General features: G+C 43.5%; 3 protein-coding genes across 5 annotated transcripts in view; 2 read left to right on the top strand and 1 right to left on the bottom strand.

Annotated features, from left to right (window-relative positions):
• LOC310863534 (DDB1- and CUL4-associated factor 1-like) overlaps window positions 1-4,826 on the top strand; it is a 43,152-nt gene extending 38,326 nt beyond the window's left edge. For all 3 annotated transcript variants that reach the window (XM_083771951.1, XM_083771950.1, XM_083771952.1), the window contains 7 exons: window positions 497-590; window positions 936-1,040; window positions 1,406-1,479; window positions 2,233-2,322; window positions 2,518-2,670; window positions 2,887-2,977; window positions 3,103-4,826. In XM_083771951.1, coding sequence (XP_083628077.1) covers window positions 497-590; window positions 936-1,040; window positions 1,406-1,479; window positions 2,233-2,322; window positions 2,518-2,670; window positions 2,887-2,977; window positions 3,103-3,176 — 681 coding nt within the window. In that variant the 3' untranslated portion in view covers window positions 3,177-4,826. The remainder of the gene's footprint in view (window positions 1-496; window positions 591-935; window positions 1,041-1,405; window positions 1,480-2,232; window positions 2,323-2,517; window positions 2,671-2,886; window positions 2,978-3,102) is intronic.
• A 704-nt stretch (window positions 4,827-5,530) lies between these two features.
• Window positions 5,531-8,873, bottom strand: LOC310863141 (uncharacterized protein). The gene is made up of 3 exons (XM_083771295.1): window positions 8,671-8,873; window positions 7,486-7,661; window positions 5,531-6,576 (listed from the first exon to the last, which is right to left on the bottom strand). The coding sequence occupies exons 1-3, from the start codon at window positions 8,828-8,830 to the stop codon at window positions 5,797-5,799; spliced, it is 1,116 nt and encodes a 371-aa protein (XP_083627421.1). The 5' UTR covers window positions 8,831-8,873; the 3' UTR covers window positions 5,531-5,796.
• A 5,328-nt stretch (window positions 8,874-14,201) lies between these two features.
• On the top strand, window positions 14,202-17,509 carry LOC310863790 (importin-4-like; the record flags this gene model as incomplete). Its single annotated transcript, XM_083772284.1, has 3 exons — window positions 14,202-14,303; window positions 16,530-16,659; window positions 17,436-17,509. The coding sequence occupies exons 1-3, from the start codon at window positions 14,208-14,210 to the stop codon at window positions 17,507-17,509; spliced, it is 300 nt and encodes a 99-aa protein (XP_083628410.1). The 5' UTR covers window positions 14,202-14,207.
• Between the last annotated feature and the right edge of the window lie 6,661 nt (window positions 17,510-24,170).

Raw genomic sequence — 24,170 nt, 5'->3', positions numbered from 1 at the left:
TATATATAGCAAATGCAAACATAGATTTTGGATTCCCCATGCTCTGAAGATTTCAAAAATGTATAGTTTTGCTAATCTACTAAAATGTTATATCAACGTATATTGTTTAACACAGTGAACCTGAATTTCCCTGGCCATCCTCTAGGGGCGCCACTGCAAGTTCCTGTGCACAATCCTTTAGGTCTTTATTGGATTCCTTGACCCAGAAAACATAGGATTAGCATATTTAATTAACTTTCTATGTTGTCTAGAAGCCAAGATAGCCCAAATTATATATTTTATGGTGGCCATTTTGAATGCCCAATATGGGGGCCATGCAGGTGTCTGTGCAAATGCAAACATCGATTTTTGGATTCCCCATGTTCTGAACATTAAAAACATGTATTGTCTTGCTAATCTCCAACGAACGAAATTATATTAGGTGACATAGTGAACCTGACTGTCTCCCTGGTATAATTATTTGGTGTCCTGATGCTCCTTGACAGCAGTGTTTCAGTGGGATCTACGGACATTCCATCTCCTCCACACTGTCCCGGCACTAGACCAGTGTAGAGTGGTGTTCAACAGCAACGCTACCATCATGTATGGAGGTATGGATGGATCATTATGTTTATTTATACGGATCTCCATTAGCTGGCGCCTTAAAGGACAACTTTAGTTTTTTTCAACCAAGGCTCATGTTTTAGGTTGTTATTAGAGAAAGTAAAAGATAAGTGTCATTTTTTCATTTCTTTCGAATGCCCCGCCCCCCTGTCAAAAACAGCTAAATTCCCTAAAACGAAAGAAAGCAGCAAATGAAGAAAAATCAACACTCTTATTTTACTTTCTCTAATAACAACCTAAATCATGAACCTTGGTTAAAAAAAACTAAAGTTGTCCTTTAACGTTAAAGATGAATTTCTTTGTCTATCTTGTTCTCTGTCTCTCTCTCTCAGCCATGCTGCAGGCTGATGAGGAAGATGACTCTATGGACCAGCAGATGAAGAGTCCATTCGGTTCGTCCTTCAGAACTTTTGATGCCACCGACTACAAGCCAATCAGTAGGTTCCTCATCCTCTTCCTAACATGCCATTGCGCGTTAAGTTTAAAAAAAAAAAAAAAAAAAATGAATTGGACTATCATCTATCAGTAAAAGCTGAACAGAGAAGCCATTGGGCAAAAACAGTTTTACTTAAGGTGCAAAGCTTTGCCAGTGAAGTTAATGAGATAAGCGGCACTGGAGACTTCAGTCGAATACATTTTTTGTAGTAGTCCATTTGTTCCATCAGACAAAGTGTGCATTGTTTAATTGTGCATTAGAGAATGCACAATTCATCCAAGTATCTCAAAAGTACATTATAAATGAACTACTGATGACAACTATTGTCTGAATTAACCTGTTGGTTTGACTGATTGTGTTTTGCAGCCACAGTGGATGTGAAGAGAAACATCTTTGACCTGTGTACTGACACCAGGGACTGTTACCTGGCTGTTATAGAGGTACGTTGACCTGTGTACTGACACCAGGGACTGTTACCTGGCTGTTATAGAGGTACGTTGACCTGTGTACTGACACCAGGGACTGTTACCTGGCTGTTATAGAGGTACGTTGACCTGTGTACTGACACCAGGGACTGTTACCTGGCTGTTATAGAGGTACGTTGACCTGTGTACTGACACCAGGGACTGTTACCTGGCTGTTATAGAGGTACGTTGACCTGTGTACTGACACCAGGGACTGTTACCTGGCTGTTATAGAGGTACGTTGACCTGTGTACTGACACCAGGGACTGTTACCTGGCTGTTATAGAGGTACGCATGCAGAACAATGATACATACCACACACTCGCCATAATTTTTTTTATTTTGTCATAATTATCATTTATTTATTTATCTTACCAGTAAGTCTTACTGAGATCAGTTTACAAGAAAGATCTGTCTAAGATAGCAGCCATATAAATCGATCAATAATAAAGGTCACTGTCTTGCAAATAAAACAAATTTAAAATATGCCAAGTAGCTTGGTTACGAAATAATATATATTATATTTTTCTGCATCGTTGTCTCACTCCTGTGTGTGTGTGTGTGTGTGTGTGTGTGTGTGTGTGTGTGTGTGTGTGTGTGTGTGTGTGTGTGTGTGTGTGTGTGTGTGTGTGTGTGTGTGTGTGTGTGTGTGTGTGTGTGTGTGTGTGTGTGTGTGTGTGTGTGTGTGTGTGTGTGTGTGTGTGTGTGTGTGTGCGTGCGCGCGCGCAGAACCAGGATGCAGTGAGTCTGGACACGGTGTGTCGTCTATATGAGGTGGGGCGCCAGAAACTGGCTGAGGAGGGAGATGATGATGACCAGGTGAACCCCACACACACACACACACCCTCCTTTCCAGTACCTTGGCGTAAACTTCCCCCAGTATAGAGAGTATGCACATAATCACGTTTACACAGAGACCTGGAAAGTAGTTGTGTCTACGGTGGATTTTTTGAAACAATAACTGTGCGGATAGAAAGAGGATAATTCAAGCTGTCCGTCATGCTTGTCTTGAAGGAGGACGACCAAGATGATGAGGACTCGTCTGATTCTGACGACGACGACGACGATGACGATGACTTGGACACGGACCCTCTGGTCTTGACCCTCGACCCCGACAACCCAGATGATGACAACGCTGAGAGGCCAGGGACACCTACAGCCGAAGAGGTGATTTGAATTGAATTTATTATTTCTATTGGTATAATTCGAAGGTTTTCTTTGGTTAAAATAAGTGTTAAAAAGCTCTATATTGTGATAATACTCATTTTCATACAGGCGATGTACCGGTACTATTCTTCTATTTGTTTTAAGCCCAGCAGACAAAGATCAGAGATTCCTTCTAAATAAATGTCAACAAATGTAACATTTTCTTGTTCTCCGCAGGTGGCCCGTCTGCTTGCCAACAACAGCGACGATGATGACGATGACGACGATAGAGGTGACGACTCTGATGAAGAGTTCAACCTCAGTGACTGTAAGTAACACCGTCTGAACTCACGACCATCACATATTGTGCTGTCAAGTGACTCGCAGAATTCTTTTGTGTAAATTAGTTTATTTGTAAATGTTGTGTGTTTGTGTGTGTTTTCTACCTTGCAGCGGTTTCCTCCGGCAGCAGCAGCAGCTCCAGTGACACAGACATGGAGGCACTAATTCGCTCCCTCGTTGGCTGAACAACTCGCCACTTCTCCAGCACCCTCTTAACTATCCGGGGGAGCCCTAACAAAAATGATTTATTTTGCCTTCTCTTTTTCTTTTACATTTGCTTTTTCCTTTCTCTTCTTCTTTAGTTTCTTTCCTTTTTTTATATTTATATATATGTACAGTGTGTATAAAATAAATGTTTTAACTGGACAGGTTTTTGTGTAAGATAGATATGTTTTGTCTTCTCCAAAACCCTGGCCTGTAGTTGAATTGAATGAAGAGACATTTGTAATATTGTACAGAATGGACTGACAGACAATCTAGAAATGGAGGTTTGGTTCCAAAGATGGAGGACATCTGGCAGTGACACCGTTTCAACAGACACTCTCCGTTCACACGGAGTGCAACCTCCTCATGTATGAGTTCAGTTCGGACACGTTTTACTATGCAGGTAAGAAGGTGCTTACCCTGTCGAATCCAGGGTTAAAAGGTTAGAACGCCACCAAAATGACTTATTTCAGATTTGTGTTAAAATATTGTAAAGCAATTCCGAAATGTTTACATTGAACAGACTATGTACAAGCTTGAGAAGCTTGTAGATATGTGTTGCTGTATATTTAGTAATTCTCCTTGAGGACCCCCTGCAACCCCACAAGGATGGAGAGAGGTGGTCCGTGTTGTGACGGTGTTTATGCAAAGGGTGGTGTTGTAAATGTTAACCACCCTCCCAACCTCTGCAAGCAATTCATTTTGATGCTCGCTTTTACCGATTTCATTTTTCCTTCTGTGAATTTAATTTATTTTAGTGTATTATTATGCAGAGATGGATTGATTTCCAGAGTGGGAATGGTGAACGAACGTGTGAACACATGAAGCGTCAAACACTGGTACACGAGTAATTTTTTTTCTTTTTCTGGTCATGGATCATTGTCTTTCATGGTTGCGGCTGTCCTCGTACTTGTTTAGTGCATTTTAGCAGCTGACTCTACTGGCAACAGTGATGTCCGGTTTGCGGTCGACATTTCACCATCGTAACGCCACTGTTTTTCAATGCGTTTCCCTTGAGATGAATCGGACTCCGCTGACGCACACAACACACACAAGCACAGCACCCCCAGAAGAGCTCGTAGCCTCGTGAGGAGCAATTACACCAAAAAGCAGTGATTCCCAACCTGTGGGCCGCGAGGGTACGGCAAGTGGGCCCACAAATAAGAACTTAAAATGGAGCTATATATACACACGCCACAAATATTTCAAGTGGGCCCTGATACTCAAGAACAGGTTGGGAACCACTGCACCAAAGCACTGATACTTCACTGCCTGATAAATGTTTGTTTTTTTACTGGATGCAAATGCAATGTCAATCACCAGTAATTCTGAAACGGGGAACAATTATCTTAAGGCTGTTACAATTATTGAGTATCATTTTGTCACACCTACAGTATGGGTGAAGTGCAGTCGTTTTGCTATGTGACGTACAAATTAAGATGTTGACTCGCCAGTGAATGTTGGGAAATGGCAGCCATGGTTTGTCTGTTGACCAATCTCAGGTCATGTACATATGCCTCAGGTTCCCATTCACAGAAATTACCTTTAACATTGAATTGTCATATAATGCAAGGGTTGAAGTGATTTCATGTGATATCAGTGTTCATCTGAGCTATGAAATAAACAGATTTATGATAGCTTGTGTTGTCTAATGTGCCTATTGCCTAAATATTTTATAAATTATTTGTACAGCCCTATGGTACTCTTAACTTTAAAGCAACATTATTTGTGACTTGTCACTTGTGAGGCTGATTTGAGCAAAACGTGTTTTGACACTACGGTATATTATTATTACTATAATAGTGAAAAATCAACTAAAGTCATTATTTGTGCAAGTCCAATCAAATTTCATTTAAATGATAATGACTTTAATAAATCTCTAATCTGTGAATGCTCATGTGATTCATGTGACCCCTACTTCAGTCAGTGAAACTCAGGGTTGAAAATTATGTGACAAATAGTGGCCAGGCCTGGTGCAAAAATAAATGAGCCTGCAGGAAATGGCTCCCTTGTTCTTTTAAACGCCTATGGTCCCAAGTCTAATAGTCTATTTTATGAAATAAAAATGCCCGGGCCACTATTTGGAGAAATACGGTAGAGAGTGATGCCTTTCCTGCTGTGCTGTGGAGAGGGAGTGAAATTGAAATAGCGTCGCTAGAGATGTGAACATCCATGCCTTGGCCCCATACAGCAGCAGTAAAGACTAAAATAATGACCTCCAGAAAACTCAACAGAAATTAATTATTTTGCATAGCTATTTTTTTATTTGTGTAAAAGACTTTTCAACATTTTAAATTGTAATCGCTCTTCCAAAACTCTGTTTTTAAGGCTAACTAAAAGATCACGTCTTATCAAGTACCGTAAGTAAGTCTTATCAAGTAAGACTGCATTTATTGAACCAGGAACCTGATGTCGTCATAGATTTCTACTGTCTAACAACAGTACTGTAAGTCATTGTCCCAGTCCTTTGTGGTGACCTCTGCCCTAACCAAATTACTTTTCTTTTTTTTTTTTATCTACATGAACTCTCAAAGTGTTTTGAAGTAGAGGATGATGACCCCTGAAATGTCTATTGACTTTACAGTCCAGTATTAAATATTGTCATTTATCAGCCTGGGTAACTGGCCACGTCAAATATCGGAAGAGGGAATTTTCCACCTCGTGCTGGAAGTGCGGAAGTAGTGCTCGGGGCAACTTCCGCATTCTGGTCTCCAGTGACCTACAGTAGCTGGAGATGTCATCGTCCAGCTCTTGCTGAGAAGCTAACCTCTCCAGAGTTTTGCCGATGATGCCCAACAAGTCTGTGCCTGCGTCGTCACGGGGCTCTTTTTCCTCCAGCACCTTCCTGCGTCTCTTTGGCCAGTAGTGCCTGATACTGAGTGGCGCTCTGGAGGTGCTCTTCCGGGGTTCCCCTCTGACAGGCCCTCCACTGGCTCTGGAGGTGCTCTGCCGGGGTTCCCCTCTGACAGGCCTTTCACTGGGCTCTGCTAGAGAGGTGCTGGGCTTCTCTTCGGGGGTGCTGGACCTTGATTCTAATCCAGAGATGCTGGGCTTCGCTTCGGGGGTGCTGGACCATGACTCCAATTCAGAAACGCTGGGCTTCTGTTCAGGGGTGCTGGGCCTTGACTCTGCTCCAGAGATGATGGAGGGCTTTTCTTCGGGGGTGCTGGGCCTTGACTCTGCTCCAGAGATGATGATGGGGTTTTCTTCGGGTGTGCTGGGCCTTGACTCTGCTCCAGAGATGCTGGGCTTCTGGTCAGGGGTGATGGACCTTAGCTCAGTTCCAGATATGCTAGGCTCATCGCTGAGTGTGCCTGATGGCACGTCATCACTGAAATAGTTGACGCTGTCATAGGGCCAATCACCATCAGTAGGAGTTTCCTAAAAATATATATACATATATTTTATTAATGTTAAAACATTAAGAACAATAAGGAAACACTGCTACTTTTAACAGGGTTACCACCGAGAGTGAAGCTTGGACTTCATTTGCTTGGAGGTGTGTTCAAGTTTGAAAGGCTTGGTGTAAATTGAGCTTCACTCACAATGTACAACAATTGTGATTACAAGACTGTCTTCCAGATGCTACTACATACTCAGTAGAGATGATGGGAGTCGAGTGAGACTATGTTCTGAAAGGCTACTGTAGGTGTGAACCCAAGAAGGGGTTAAGCTAGTCTAGTCATCCAGTGGTCACTTCACCCATTTTTAGATCCTAAAACTAAACTAAGAGATGCCATGGTAGGCTACAACTACAAGCCTATACAATTTACACCCAGTAGATATAACCTAATGACACCCCACACTTACAAAACATATTTATGTTTTAACCCATTTTGGGCGGGAACCCCTTTTGGTTGAGGCAGCGGTGGCCGAACGGTTTGCGGAGCGGTCTTGATATCGGAAGGTCGCTAGTTCGTATCCCCGGACCGGCACGTTAAAATTACCACCGCTGAAGTGCCCTTGGACAAGGCATTGAACCTCTACGATGAAATGTTCTATGAGCAGGGCCTGGCTGTAAACAAGTTCTTGAGCTTAGTCCAGTTACCCTGGGTAAACATAGTACCTTTCCTTTCCTTTTTTGGTGTTAGCATTATGTTACGCTTTAGCTATTGAAAAATAGCAGATCTACAAGCTGGTGCGCTACGAGCTTGTAGGTCTGCTATTTGTGAAAAATCGAAGAACGACTGACATAGAAACATAGCTTTTTCAGAAAGCTGTCCTTAGATCACAGGGTTCTGATAGTGGAAAGAAACTAGCAAAAAGCTGTTCTAGGCCTACTTCACTTACCCTGGGGACGCGGTTCCTGGTGAATGTGTGGGGCTCTAAGAACTGCAGCCGGTTCAGGATCCATTGCTGCCGTCCAGTCCTAATTGCTCCAAAACTCCCCGGCGGAACATTAAGTTGTTTCTTGTAGCGGGTGTATTGGGTTCGCAGAGATTCCCACCTCCTCTTTATTTCTTTCTCTAAAAGTTATAACAAAGTTACATATAAAGTTGTGCCAACAGAAAACAGTTATAGTGATCAGATGATTGGGGGTTCTCAAACTCAATTTGCAGATTAGGTTATTAACTTTTACTACATTTTGGGGAACAAGGACAACAATTTGGAATCTATTTGGAAGAACTAATCTGGACGTTTGTGAGGAATTTAGAGATCATCTAGTGTAAAGTTATTTAACTATATTATGACCATAAAACGAAGAAAATCTGAACTTCAGGCTATGTCGGAGCCCAATAGAAATAGTCGTCAAACGTGATATATATTTTATTGAGTGTTGTAATATAGCAGATTTTTTTGACGGTCTAAATAGTTGATTATGCACGGGGCAGCCTCGTGACGTCACTCGTGACGTCACTGACAAACTGTAATTGGAGAATTACAGTACATTACATTTACATTACACTTAATTGTTTACAATAGGGTTCACTATTTGTGTGATAGGGACCTAATTCTAAGACTTGTTTACATAAGGGTCCACCATTTTCTTCAGAACATTTAAAGACATGATACAAATAATATGCACTGTCTTGTAAATGTATTTTAGCGATTCTGACAGTTGTAACTGTCAGAATCGATCAAATAGATCTACTACGATCAGTCTAAATCTTAGGCTAGAAAGCTGCAGCTGGGTCTATGGCAGTCCTCATTTCTCCCTCAGTCTGTTGCAATCTGTGACAGTTTAAGTAGCCTAGATGATCGAGTCTGAACAAGTCTGTTTTGGTTGGAGAGGGACCTTCAGGGGTCGTTGACTCGTTGGCCTGGAAAAACACGCCCCTGCCCCATGTTATTACAAGATAACATGGCTATAATCTTACAGCACTGTTAAATCCCCAAACAGTTTGTTATAAGTACAAACTTAAACTTCTTTGTTTAGATATCCTGGGCTTACATTCCATTACAAATAAAGCTAGCTAGGCTTGCTAACAATAAAAACAATACCTATAATGTTATAGTAGATTAGTAGTTTCTTACGGGATATAACCAGATGGGTTCCTATCTCCTGCCAGAGCACTGCCTTCACGGCCCTGTTGGAGTACAGTGTCTCTGTGACATCGTACAGAGCTGGTCTTTCTCTGATCAGGCTGATCAGCTGCTCCTCGCTGCCTTCACTCCACACACTGCACGCAGCCATGTCTCTCCTCCTTGGTGGAAGAATAACGCTTCGGTGCACAGCAGGAGGACGGAACTTGTAAACATTGCATCTGTGTGTGCGTGTGGTAGTTACGGAAGTGATCAAGTGCAGTAGTCACTTGGTAAATGGAGTTTATGGCGCCACCTAGCGACGAAGTTTTTCCTTCAATAAAGTTTATTGATTCATTTATTAAGCATGTATTATTATAACTAGTAATTTCTCCAAAGATGGAATACAATTTCTTACATTTGTAAAATTTCAATTAATTTCATTTTTATTATTAGATGTATAAACACAATATAGGCCTACAGACTCTATACATTTTAGATAATCTAGAGTAACAATCATGTATGGCAGCGCAAAGGGGGGTCTTAAATCCTCTTCTGCCCTCTCCATACAAACGGGGGACAAGCATGGATTAAATTACATTCCAATCCGAACAAATCTTTATATAGAAGTGTATTTGTACGTGTTTTGATGAATTGAACAAGGTGGACCCTCTTGTAAACAAGTGTAATGCTTAATTGGGTCGTCCACTCAAAGTTAACAGTCTTTGTATTGAGTTTGTGCTTGAAATGTACTGTAATTCTGCAAACTGTTAATAAATATTTCAATCAAATCAATCAGGACCCCAAATCATACCCTATAAACATCCTAATACTGTCCAATACTTATTACTTACTTAAGAAATTATGACAGGCAGTTGCTCCTGTCAAAATATGCCCCCCCCCCAGTCAAAAACCTCTGTTTTAAATAGACACTAGTAATAATAATAATACATTTTATTTATAAGGCGCCTTTCAGGGCACTCAAGGTCGCCGTACAGGGGCCTGTTTCACGAAACTTGGATTAGAGATTAAGCCGGGATTTAACACATACCCTGGCTTAATATATCCTGGATCAGCGATTAACCGGTTTCATGAAAGCTGGTTAATCTTGCCAGATTAATTTAACCAACCTGGATATGTTGAGGCTTGATTTGGTTTCATGAAAGTGATGCTACATTAGTGGTACACCATGGAAACTAATGCTTTGGACTTAGCCTGCTCCGGACCAGGCTAACAGCCAGGTTTAACCTAATCCTAATCTTTACTGTTCATTAAGCAGTCAAAATGATCACAAACCAATGATGTTTTCCAGATTTATTCAATTGTTATGGGTATATGTTGCCTTATTTGTATCGGTCTGCATTAAAGGACTAATTTAAGCACTATATAAAATCAAATAACCAAAATATATAGGCTGCACAACATCATGACAGCTTGTGAGCCTGTAGATCAGCTGCTTTTGGTGAATGTTCCCCATGAATAGGTTTGCTGTCGTGCAAGTGATATGCACTGTCTCGTAAATGTATTTTAGCGATTCTGACAGTTGTAACTGTCAGAATCGATCAAATAGATCTACTACGATCAGTCTAAATCTTAGGCTAGAAAGCTGCAGCTGGGGCTATGGCAGTCCTCATTTCTCCCTCAGTCTGTTGCAATCTGTGACAGTTTAAGTAGCCTAGATGATCGAGTCTGAACAAGTCTGTTTTGGTTGGTTCAGTAAATGCTATAACTGAAATAACTAAGTATTGTGTTAATTTTCAGGTTCAATGGCAGCACTGTATGTGAAAGCCTTGACAGGCTTGTTAATCGTCGTCTTTCTGTCTGGTGAGTTGTACATTTTAAATACATTACTCAGCATGATCCTTGCAGCAGAATACTAATGTTTCAACGGTTTTCAGGGGTTCCTAGCCCTGGTCCCCAGGGTCACTCCTATATATCAGCATTGTGTTTATAATCAATATAATCTCAACAATACGATCTGTATATATATATTATTAGCAGTATTGTGGTACATATTTCACTGAGTGGCGCGCTACGAGCTTGTAGGTCTGCTATATTTGAAAAATTGAAGAACCACTGACATAGAAACATAGCTTTTTCAGAAAACTATCAGGATGCAGAAGACATTTTTAGAATCTGATCTCAGGCCTAAATTAAGACATATTATTTTATACATCACTAACATATTTTACATATTTTATTCTGCCACTGAATTTCCCCCCTCCAGGTATACATCTCATCTCATCTCAACGGGTTATGCCAAGCCTATTCATCACAACGCCAAAGACGATGAGAGCTCTAAGTGGCTCATGTGTCCAAATTCCATGTAACTTCAGCACCAGAGAAGAAGTGTCGTTGAAGAAAGCAGAGACCTTCAGAGTATGGATGAAGGATGATCACGCGTTCGTCAGGGCTAAGACTGTCCCTCCCATCGTCGAGGTCCATCGTCAGACTGTCCCTCCCATCGTCGAGATCCATCGCCGAGTCAACTGGATGTGTTTGGGGGAGACCTCGCTCGCTTGGGTTGCTGCCGGAGCTCCATGAATCGGTGTTATGTGTGGGTTCAGGTTCCGGATTGTCGGGGCTAACGCTGTGCCTCGCAGTCGCACCATCAAGGTCCCTTAGTGTCCAGGCAACTGGCTCCGTTTGGGGGAGACCTCGCTCGGTTGGGTTGCTGCCAGGGCTCCATGAATCGGTGTCCAGTGTGTGTTTAGGATCGTCTGGGAGCGAGCTGACACTGTTCTGTCTTGACCAGGTTTGTGGGCTAAGGGCCGATTCATACTCCTATTTTAGAGCCGAATAAAAGTCGGTTCGGCTCTGTAGAGCCTACAATGTGACGTCATTTGAGGTTCGGGGGGGGCGGGTACCGTCCTAAAGTCGGCTCTTCGGTGCTACTGAAAATTTCTGACGAGCCGAAATCATTTCGGCACTACAGCGCCGAAACAGCGGTAAAATAGGAGTATGAATCGGCCCTGACACAAATCTTATCATGTAATTCTCACTATATACCACGAGGTGTCGCCATTGAAAAGGGTGAGGCGGGATGTGTATTAGAAGAAAACTAAAGTTTTAGGGGGTTTTAGGGATAATGATTGATTACAAAAAAAAAGGTTAGTACAGTTCAATTATACAAGGTCTTCTATAAGAGGATTTAAAACGCCTATGGCTTGTTTCCATTGAGGCCGTCCTCAATGGACTACACCTCGTGGGTTTGGAGGGAGCGTGTGAAGCATTTTAGTTTTACTACCCGTGAGCCAGAAAGGCGAAACAAAGTACAACCATAGACTTAAACATATTTGTACAACCCTACATGCGATCAACTAACTTACCAGGTGACGCGTGGGATTCAGAGTCGCTTGATGGTGTAGCAGGCCTATCATCGCTGCAGGCGGCTTCAGGTGCATGATGTGCCCATGCCTTCGCGTACGGATGGGCCGGCATGTAGACCTGGCCCGTCTGCGGGTTGCTGTAGTACTGTATGACACCCTGCGAGCCTGGATAGTGATGATGATGGCCGTTCCCAACGACGTGTGCCGCCGCGGGGCTTTCGGGTGGCGACGCGGCCTCCCGGGTCCCCGTGACAGCTGCAGCAGCGGGGTTATAGTGAGACGCATGGGGCATGCCGGGGTGGTGATGGTTGTGGTAGTTGGCGACAAGGCCCGAGTCAGCCCATGCTATAAAAACAAGGCCTAAAATTAAGCAATATATCTCTGCACGGGTCGGATCCAAAGCAGTGTTGGTGAACTGGGGGAGCCGTTAATAAGAGGGGTGTGGTTGGGGCGTGCACCTAGGTGGGGTGTGGATCGTCACTGCTACATTTTAATTGGTCAATTTGGCCCCAATCTCGTTTGATGAATCCCTTCTAAACCAGTCACCATACTAAACCAGTGATGGTCTCTCTTTTCTCAGAAAGGAGTAATACAAATATTGTATTTGGCTGCTGTGCTGCTGATCTGAAAATATATCCATTTGAAAATATGTCGTGCCAGGGAGTAAGACCCACAGAAGTGTTTATATTATAGGCTATTCCAGTTTAAAAAGGTGTACTCCACATAGTTACATGCATAGAATATTCAATAATGATTCCACCAACTGCCAGAGATGCAAAGTCTCTGATGGAGATACTGTATACTTCATATGCTGTCCATGCTTGGAGGAGTTTTGGAAATATATAGGCCTAGAACAACTTACAGAAATATTAGGGTGTGAAATAATAGGCTACCTGATAGGATTTGGATTAAAGTGTCCTTGGGCAAGACACTGAACCCTACATTGCCTCCAATGAGTTGGTCGGTGTGAGCTTGCCACCATTGCTGTGTGAATGTGGGAAGTGAGGACGCTGACGTTGGCTGTTTGCCGCTTCACCTCCCAATGTATGAATGAATGAACCATTGTACAGCGCTTTGAGCACTTGGAAAGCCACGCCCTCAGAACATACGCGACTTTATGGTAATTTTCTTAATAAATGGGACCATAATTTTCCAAAAAGAACATTATGACATGAGAAATGAGACTTTAAACTAGTGACTGGAAGCAGAAAGTATTCATGACCATGTTTATTAAGGTAATACAGTCTAGGCGAAGTTGGGCCCAAATACATGGGCCTCTATGGAGCTATGGGTTCTTTTGGGCCCAATGACAGCGCCACAACAGGCCATTATTTGAACTTTCAGGAAGTCCCGATTTCCTTAGTGGCTTCACGAAATATCTGTCTGACTGCCCCCCTGAGCGGACTGGATAGTGCATTGACCCCATGTAGGCTAGTTGTAACATCCCGGTTCACTTTCGGCTGGATTTCTGCTACAAGCTGTGTTGAATGTCTCTCCTCCTCACTGCTTTCAGTTTCCTGTCTCTCAGATGATGGCTAACTGCCCAAAGAATAAAAGTCAAACTACAAAAGTTTTAGTAGCTTATTTCAATAGAAAGCCAGACTTAATGTGTTTTTTATGTGTTGCAGTTTATTGACACCATGGCACTCCACATTCCCCCGGAGAAACTGTTCCAACATCTGGTGTGTGATGTTGTGCATATCCCAGCGTGAACATTAATGTGATGTGTCGTGATATTGGTCGACTCGTCTGTCCAGTGTCCTTTCCTCGGGCAGCGGTTGACTGATGATGTGTTGGCTCTTCCTGGTTTGTTGTACATCAGATGCCACTGGCCAGGGCCTGTCTCGCAAGTGAGAACCTGTATGAGAGGAAGGGGGGCCTCATGTGTCTGGGTGTGGTGGCGGAGGTCTGTGCAGACCACATACGCACCAAGTAAGCTGTCTTAGGCCAAGTCAGGTCAAAATGGATATCACACTGAAGTTGAAAATGCTGTGGCATTCCCTATTCTGGCCATATTATAATGTGTGAAGTGTGAACATTCAATGAGAACAGGCCAACAAATAGCAAATCCACAAGCTCTTAACGCGTTATGCTGCAATGTGTTGTGAGCTTGTAGGTTGGTTATTTCCTGTACTTGACATACAATGAAGTGGTTTATGTGGTAAATGAAACGCGTGTGTGTGTGTGTGTGTGTGTGTGTGTGTTAGGCTGCTGTCGTCAATGTTGCAGACGGTCTGTCAGAGCCTATCGGACAGTAATCAGGTGGTTCGCAGCGCTGGTGTTTTCGCCCTGAGACAGTTCTCCGAACACCTGCAGGTGAGCCTACCGTAGCCCTAGAACGGCTCTTGTTGTTACATACAGTATGTACAGTATTTCACATACAGAGCCATAGAACACACAGGTTAATTTCAGTTCGGGTTCTACATGGGCGGCCTAAATGTGGATATAAAACTATAGGACCATTTTTCACTCCACGTCTTTGGAATAATTTAATGGGTGAGTACAAACAGAGCATTTATCACATTTAGGCCGCACATTTTCAAATCGACCAGCTCCCGGTGCAAGCCATCTATGCCTGAGATACATGAAAATTTACGAAGTATAATTAAATGATCACAGGCATTCTAGGTCTAAGCCTACCGTACCTCTTCATTTGATTTGTTAGCATTACAGAGTTAGATGGTCCTTCCTTAACCATTTTTAGTTGTGTTGACAGCACACAGCCAAATTAGAAACACGTCACATTGCAGACTAATACAAAATATATATATTTTTAGATTTGACGTTCTCCTTCAGGATCTTACTATCGTGTAACGTGTGTGCGTGTATGTATGCTGTCTATTTGGTACATACTATTTCGCACGTTGCAGTGAACATAAAATTAATTGTATCTTAAGCGACTCTGACAACTGGTACAATGGGTACAAATAACCGGGTGGAGCATGCTTTCCCAACTCACATTGTCCCCTTGCCCTAGCTAGCACTTGCACTAGCCCCTCTCGGAACCCTCCATAAAGCTTTTCTGAAATTTGGATGTCACTTTATGTAGGGTCCCTGACCATATCTATATTTTCGTATGGGTATGTTGGAACGTGGACATAAATATGCTCGGTAACATCGTATCTGCGGCGTTTGACGGCCTTTTTTTGTTTGAGTTATTCTGAATTCGTGAACTATAAGTACCTATACATACCGCTGCGAATATGTCCTGTTAGGTTCTTAGGGCCGATTCATACTCCTATTTTAGAGCCGAATAAAAGTCGGTTCGGCGCTGTAAAGCCTACAATTTGACGTCATTTGAGGTTCGGGGGGGCGGGTACCGTCCTAAAGTCGGCTCTTCGGTGCTACTGAAATTTTCTGACGAGCCGAAATCATTTCGGCACTACAGCGCCGAAACAGCGGTAAAATAGGAGTATGAATCGGCCCTTAGTTTACTCTAGCCCCTCTCGGAACCCCCTGGGTCAGCCCAATCCGAACCGAACCGGGCTGACCCGTAGGGTCCCTGTGCGTTACTTTGTTTTCGTATGGGAATGTTGGAACGCGGACATAAATATCCTCGGTAACATCGTGTCTGCGCCGTTTGATGTCTTCTTTTCGTTTGCGTTATTCTCAAGGTGTCAACTATAAGTACCTATACATACCGCTGCGAATTCTCTTGTGTCGCGGAAGCCGTTGAGTACAATGAGGTGTCAATAAACAAGGAAGGAAGAGAAGAATCAAAGCGACCAAATCGGTCAAACAAAGATTAAAGATACTTAACGGCTTCCGCGCCACAGGAGATATTCGCAGCGGTATTTATAGGTACTGTACTTAAAGTTCACACATTCAGAAGCCCTCACACGAAAAAAAGTCCTCAAAGAGCGCAGAAGGACTTATCCGAAGGTGTTTACGTTTATTTATGTGTGCGTACCCGGTGGCAGGGTGGAGGTGGAATAGGACCCCATGCTCTGGGTCTAAAAAATTTCAGAAACTTCAGTAGCATTGGGTTCTGCTTGTAGTATGTATGTATGTGTTGTTCTTGCTTACTGTACTGTAAGTGGCTCTGGAGTAAGAGCATCTGCTAAATGCCTAAATTGTAAATTGTTCCTAAGTTGGCCGGCACTGGTCTAGTTGAACTTAATCTACAGTTAACCAAGGGGCCAGCTATGCACTCCAATGTTGAAGCGCTGGGCCCTAGTGGTAAGAGGAAGGACTGCAGGCGGACCCGTGGATTCTTGATGAGGAAACCCCGTGCAACCGAGCGCCCAATGTTAAAGCCCAGCTGCACTTCCGCTTCCGGACACCAAAATTTGGTGCCCAAATGCTGAATCAGCGAAATATTGTGGAAATAGACGGTACTTCCGGCAGCCTTCCGGGTGCTTCAAAACGCCACTGAGCAACTTCCACTGACATGAATAGCGGAGGGGGCGGAGCTTCACGCCAGTTTAGTCTCGATTCGAGTCTTCGATTTTTAAAAAAATAGCTAAAGGGGTTCCTGCCCAAAATGGGTTAATAGTAAGTTTACATTATCCTCTGCCCGTGTTCTGTTGCTCTTCTCTCCAGCCGGACATCAGCAAGTACTGTTCAGAGCTGATGCCTCTACTGCTGGGATACATGTCCCATCTGAACCAGGCCAAGGTGGGCCACGTCACCAAGGCCTTCTACGCATTGGAAAACTTCATGGAGAACCTGGGTAAGATTTATAGTGTGTGGTGTTGTGGTTACTGTATGAAATCATACACCCGGCTGCAGCCACTTTGCCACTGCATGGTAACTACTGAACTGGCCTTGACTCGACTGGCCTTTTTGGGGTTTTCCATCGGGTAAAGGTTAACCTTTATATTGTGTAACCATCGAGTGTTGTCTTCTTTGCACCAAGCTGTCTGTATAGCAGGCATACACCCACCCTACACCCACCAACTGACTAGTGATGCAGGATGTCGAACATTAGTGACAGTGCGTTGGACCGTTGGTTGAACAACAACCTCCAGTTTAAAAAGAGTATCACTGTACTTTCAATAATTAACTGACTTCTAATCTAAGCAACTATGCCAATTGAATAGCAGCTTTTATGGTACCCTTACATGTATTACTAGGACATATTTTACATGGTAAAGAGGTATTTTAAGAACAACCATTGTGTAGTTTGTGTAGAGACTCGCCCACGGTGACTGCTAAATGAAAATGAAAATGCTTTGGATAACTTTGCTTTGGTGTTTATTTCAGTCGATGACACAAAAGGTCAACATGCTGCACACATTATTCATGCATGCAAGGCATAACCGCCTTCATACCAAATATAATGGTGCTTTTATCAGCTTCATCACACAGACTCTTTTTAAATCTGTACATGCTTTTTCTCCTTGTTCTGCATTGTCACATTGTCACTTTTATCCTGAAAGTGGTATTTTACAACACACAAATCATGCGGTAAAATGAGTCATTCCCTTAATCTTTTCTTGGTGACAGGGGAGGAGATTGCTCCCTACTTGCCCACCTTGATGGAGACCATGCTGTCTGCCCTCAACAATGCAGAGATCTGACCCTCAAGATCAAAAAGCTGGCCATGTCGGCCATCAGTGCCATAGGTCAGTGGTTCTGGACACTGCCTTGGCGGTCTTCCTATCGTATAGACGCCAAAGACTTTACTTTGATCGCAAGCATTATCTCAATGATGAACCGTAGTTATCTGACTAATCCATGTCTTCAATGGAAAAACTCAAAATACTGATGGAAAAACCCCATGTCACAGGCTAAGCAGCCTGTGACATGCAGCAATAATTTTGTCACAAATACACTTTACTTATCACTTGCAACTGATCACACATACCTTTTTTTAAAACCCATTTTGACCTGAGATCTGCTATGTTTCTATGTCAGTGGTTCTTCGATTTTTCAAAAATAGCAGACCTACAAGCTCGTAGCGTGCCACTCGGTGGCGCGCTATGAGCTTGTAGATCTGCTATTTTTCAATAGCTAAAGCATAACATAATGCTAACACCAAAAGGGGTTCCCTTGAGTTGAATTGAGTGAATAATGATGAATGAACCCTGATGTTCATCTCCTGTCTTGTCTGTTGTCAGCAAACGCCGCCAAGTGTCTGCTGGTCCCCTACTTCCCCCCTGTCATCGAGAGCCTGAAGGGATTCCTCACCGCCACCACGGAGGAGATGAGAGCCCTGCAGACTCAGGCGCTGGGTAATGCCTCCTCTCACTAAAGTCTGCATCACAAGAACTAAGGCCCCAATTAGACTGCAATCACATCCAGTTAAATGTGATCTTTATGGCCCGACCGTTCACACTGCATTTGCCAGATCAAATCTGTCACAGATTTGTGTGTTCAGACTGGCAGCCAAATCCAGATCTGTGCCACGTCCAGATTGGAATCCGATTAGTTTACATAAGTCTAAACACAAAGTCACATGGAATCCGATTTAGATCAGGTTACTGCGTTCAGACTGAGACGGATCTCCTGAAATCACCTCTGATTGTGGCTCAAGTATAGTTGTAGTTTTTGTGAGTGAATGTCTGTTAATGTCCTCTTGTGGTTTATCATCAGACACTCTGGCCCGCACCATCGGCAACGACGTGTTCAGTCCTCTGGCTGCAGAGTGCGTTCAGCTGGGACTCAACCTCACCCAATCCATCGATGACCCCGACCTCAGGCGATGCACGTATGTAAGCGCACACACGCGGGACAAAGAGAGATAGAGACTTTATGCCTTTTCTTCATTTCCTTTTCACATTCTGTTTCTTCTTATTCCATATCTCTCCTGTTTGTCTGCTCCTTTGTTTTATTTTGTATTTGTTTTACCCAGCCTGGCAGCACGTTATGTACACACCCGCAGATGATGCTGTATGTGTTGTGTATATACCTGCGATCAGATATTCTCTAGTATCTTTATTTGTTATTTAACCTCTTTCTATGTCTTTGCATTTGCCCCCGCTCTACCTCTCTTTTCTCACGCAATGCTACAAAATGATGAAGCGTGCACCAAAAAATAACAAAAATGCTTTACACCTGTAAGACTATCATATGAGGAAAGCTGATAGAAATGGCACTGACAGCTCCCAGGACCGAAACGTTTGCTACTTTTAATTTCACCGGGGGCACAGAGCACATGTGAAAAAGACAGAACTCATGAAGGTAAACAACAAACTGGACCTCCCAGTCCAACTACAGAAACGACTGACCGCTTCACATATCTCGGGAGCATACTGGGCAAGGATGGTGGATCAGATGATGACATCAAAAGCAGAATAAAAAAGGCCAGACACGTTTTCACCACGCTACGAGCCATCTGGAACTCCAAAGCACTGTCCCTCCCAATAAGATCAGAATATTTAACACCAATGTCAAGTCAGTTCTCCTCTATGGATCAGAGACAAATATTACCACCAACAAACTCCAGACTTTTGTCAACAGATGCCTGAGACGCATTCTGAACATCAGGTGCCCCGATAAAATATCAAATGCCAGCCTTGTTGGAGAAAACCAACCAAAACTCCATCAGCCAGGATGTGAAGAAGAGAAAGTGGGGGTGGATTGGACATACCCTCCGAAAACCTACTGACAACATCACTAGGCAAGCACTGGACTGGAATCCGCAGGGTAAAAGAAAAGTGGGAAGGCCAAAACAGACCTGGAGAACATCAGTGGAGAGTGAGGCAAAGATGACTGGACTATCGTGGGCCCAGCTGAAGAAAACTGCTCAAAACAGAGTCCGATGGCGGGGTGCTCCACCTAGAAGCCTACAGGAATAAGTCAAGGCACAGAGTCCATGTAGCATGTAAAAATAAAATGTTATATAGGCTAATATACAATAGGCCTACTAAATAAGCATTGGCCTACACAAAACAATAAGTTTCTGTGCTTTTCAACAAAAGTAGAAACACATGCATTGCACATTGAGCAGCGCAAGGCCACAGGCCCACAGCCACTTGAGGCCAATTACAGAACATCAACTCCCAGTCCCATGTAAACGTGACACGCTAAAATAAATAAAACTAATATAAAAGAATTTAACAAGTTACAACGGTTGAAGGGTATATAGTAATTAACAGCAAAACATTGTCAAACGAAAAAATATATTAATCAGTGTGACTGTGAGAGGAAATTGGAATACTTGAGTGGATAATAAAATAAACAGGGCAGGCCTGCTCTGTGCCTATAGCAGCCTTTAGGCTTTGAGTTTGACGGTCTGGGGCCATAGGCCAATAGCCACTGCCAGCCGCAGTAGCACATTAACAAAATAAAATAAAGACCAGGCCTACCTTATCAGCAGCATCACAGTGTCCCAATTGTTTAACGGTTTTTATTCAAAAAAATCAACATATCCACATGCTCAAGGGTTAACCTTGTCCGCAGTCTATTGACTACAAGACCCGCTTCAGAGAACACCCTCTCGGATGGGACCGAGGTTCCAGGGATGCAAAGGTAACGCCTCGCTAATATGGCCAGCCTCGGAAAGCGGGCCTGGTTTGCTTTCCACCATTGAAGTGGGTTACTTTCCAATTTGGGGGGACAGTCTCTCATGTAGTTGTCCACTGTCGCTGAATCATTAGCTGCTCAAAGCGGGTTGTAGTCCTCTCCTAGGAACTTTCCTTCTCCACTTCAGCAGAAGCCATCGGCTCGTCCTCGCGATCCTCCTCCTCTTCATCAGTTGCAGGGCCAATCTCTGCGACACCTTTAATTGAAATTAAATTTGAACAGTTTGCAAATAGTGCCTGTCACTGTGTACTGCAGTACGAACTACAAATTATACAATGGTGGTGGTGCTAAAGGGATAACACAAAAAGTAATTAAAGTATACAAAAAAAAATATATAGCCTATACAATAAATGTCAATAATATTCACCTTCATCATCGGCCTGTTGATTCGCATTCTCCAATTGTACGTTAGCGCAGATTTCTTTCAGCTTGACTGTCGCAGCGTCTCTCTGCCTTGGTGTGAAGGAAGGCAGGTGTTTATGGCGAGGGTCTAAGGTGGTGGCGATCAGGGCTGGTTTTGAGACCAAGTCAGCCGTGTCAACTGTCATGCGATCCCGCAGGGATTTTTTGACCTTGGCCTTGAACTCTTTGGGGTGTCATTTGTGGAGCTCGCTAGGTGTTTGTTCAGGAGGCTGAAGGTGATGGGGTAAATGTTTGAAATCGACACCTCTGATTCTGTTGACATAACGGTGGTCACAGTTTTCAACTTCTTTAAAACAGGTAGGACATCTTCAATCATTTGCCAGTGTTCATCTTTTAGCTCAAGGGTTCTGGCATCCTGCAGCTTTGTTACTGTTCGGTCGGATAGAACAGCAGTGACACACCACCGCTGCTCATGAAGTCTCTCGAACATATCATACACCGAGTTCCATCTGGTTTTGCATGACTGGATGAGCGAATGTTTAGGTTTGTTCATCGAGTGTTGTTTTTCCTCCAGTACCTTTGTGGCACGGGTGCTGTGGTTGAAGTGCGCAACAAGTCGCCCTGCTGCACCGATAACTCGTTGCAAATCCATCGGTGATTGCTAGTTGCAGTGTGTGTGCGTAGCAGGGAACCGAGTCCCATGTCACCTGGGCGGGGGAATTTGCCGAGACGATGTTACTAGCACGCATGCACACACCTTCCCGGCCAATCCCCAGAACTCCACCGAATCATTCAACTTGGCTGCCAAGTTGTCTGCCATTCTCTGTCAACAAGATGGCTGATTTAACGTTCCATTCCTCATCAATATAGTGCACTGTTACTGTCACATAGCTCTCGGTGGTCAGTGCAGTCCAGCAGTCCGTCATTATAGCCACAGATTCGGTATGATCCAGTTGTGATTTGAGCGTTTCTTTTCCCAACTTAATGTTGCCTTGATGGAATGTGGTAGTTGGGCTCAACGTAGCCCATCAATGCCCGAAACCCCCTACCATCGACAACACTGATTGGCATGGTGTCCCATTCAACCATAGCGCATACTTTCTGTGTGATCGCCTCTGTTTTGGTTGGGTCACATCTCCTCCCCACGAACACTAGCATGCCAGGCAGCGTTGCTTGTGCTGCTGCACCCGAGGCCGATGGGGTTGGGTGGCGGTTATCCAGGTGATACTTCATTGCTGAAGTACTGGAGGTAGGCTATATTTCATCGTGAAATTACACAGATTACAAGTTACCTCATCAACATTCTTTTGTGTAAAATGCTGCCAAACGGTACTTCTTTTTGCGCGCTGTTTCATTTTTCGTCTTTTCTTTTTCTTTTTCCCTCCTCTTTTTCCCTCCTCCTCCACTACATGCAGTGTTTTTGTTTTGGGGGAAGAGGAAGTCACAGTGCAGGTGGAACGAGGGGCTTGGCGCCTTGGCCGCGGTGCCCGCTCTCGACGCTTCAAAATAAAATATATATTTTTTTATCGGTAAACCATTAGCCGTTAGTGTTGTCGGTAACCAAATAATAAATGGTTATCGGTTGGACACCCCTATTTCCAGCTCCATCTTTTCCTTTTGTCTTCGCAGGTGCTCTATTTGCTCCTCCTTTTCTCTTCTCAGGTGCTCCATTTGCTCCTCTAGGGCATGTCTATTCTGGTTAATTTTTTGATGGACAATGAGAGCAGCCATTTCTGCCTCAGCTTTCAAACGTGCGGATTCTGTACTTGAAGCTTTAGAACCCTTTGTTTTCTTGGTTATGTTTGACACACTGTTATTAGGTTGGATTGTTTCCTGTAAGTCAGCTGACTCTGTTGCCTGTTGTGACTGAGTTACATGTTGTGATTGTGTGTGCTTTTGAGCATTAGTGGGTAGCAATTTGTCCTGCTGCCCCCCCGTCATTTCCACAGTTTCCACCTCCTGTTCAACAGGTATTTCTTTTTTTTTTATAATATTTGTTTTATTTGGAAAGAGCAGTACATTACAGATAGCATTTTCACATATGGCACATGAGCAATTCCCAAGATTTTTTTTTCCACCCCTCTTCCCTCCCTCATCCCCCCTCCATGTGGCTCCAACTCCAATGTCTCTGTATAGTCCTTTTTCATGTGACATCAAGTCCACACTTAAACAGGGACAAACAGGGCAATATCACTTCGGATTTCACTTCGATTTCAGGAGGACAAAAAGAAAAGAGTGGGCAGAAAAAGACAGACCGAAAAACAACAACATCAACAGGTATTTCTATATGCTGTGCATGTTCAACATTAATTTCCACATGAACAGATTGATCAGCTTCAGTTACTGATTGTGCAGGAATTGATTCATTCGCATAATTCGCAATAATCATTTCATTAATTTGCATTTCAATCATTGGCATTTTACTCTTATCAAACCACAGTTTTACATCATCCCTGAAATCTGAATTGTGCTTTATCACACGTGAAAAGCTGAAAACCACACATTTTGATTGTCGTCCTCCTCATGTGGAATCAAGACAATTGCTTGAAAAGCTGAATTATGTGCTGCTTTTGCATTTTCATACATTTCATTCAGTTTCTCCATTGTGCTTTGCACATCCCTTACATTTGCATCATTTTTGATGAGCCCTTTTATTTCCTTTGTGAGCTCTTGTCCTCCTCCGTGACTCCTCCTTTTGATCCTCCAGATCCATTTCGTTTGTGTCTGTACTTGTGACGTTTGTATCACTCATTTTGACATTTCCATCCAATGTACGAGAAAGAATTCACAGCAAGCAACCACAGTGAAACGAGCAGCCATAAAGTCAATTGCGTCAATCCAGCGCAGCGCGCACACAACACCAGCCAACAATCAATAGTCCCCAATGGACCAGTGGCAGCACTTCTTCCAACTGTGTTCAATTCAACCAAATACACAGAAGGAATTGGCGTGCTAATACAATTGTATCTCACGACTCACCGCTAATGGCTGTGATGCGCTGCTGCGTGTTCAAACATTTTCACCGCTGCGGCGGTTCATCTCGCTCCAATCCGAGTCACTGAGGCGCCGCTCAAAGTTCAACTGTTGCTGCGATGTTCTCCATGTTCCAATTGTGTTTCCTTCCAGATCTTATTTTCTGTTGACAATGTTGTAGCGACTACTTCTTCCCATCGAATCAAATTAGAAGTAGTGCTATGAGGCTGAGCTGTCGGCAGGAACTGTATGACGCGTTTCTTTCAATCAAATCCAGAATCCTGGTTAGGATGCCTCTCGGGCGTCTCCCTAGGGAGGTCCTCGAGGCACGTCCCACTGGGAGGAGACCCCGGGGCATCTGGTTAGGATGCCTCTCGG

This window comes from Protomyctophum parallelum, assembly GCF_964188405.1.
Source record: "Protomyctophum parallelum genome assembly, chromosome: 8".
Lineage (NCBI taxonomy): Eukaryota > Metazoa > Chordata > Actinopteri > Myctophiformes > Myctophidae > Protomyctophum > Protomyctophum parallelum.
The sequence above is the reverse complement of the archived record's forward strand: the minus strand, read 5'-3'. Positions and strand labels throughout refer to the sequence as shown.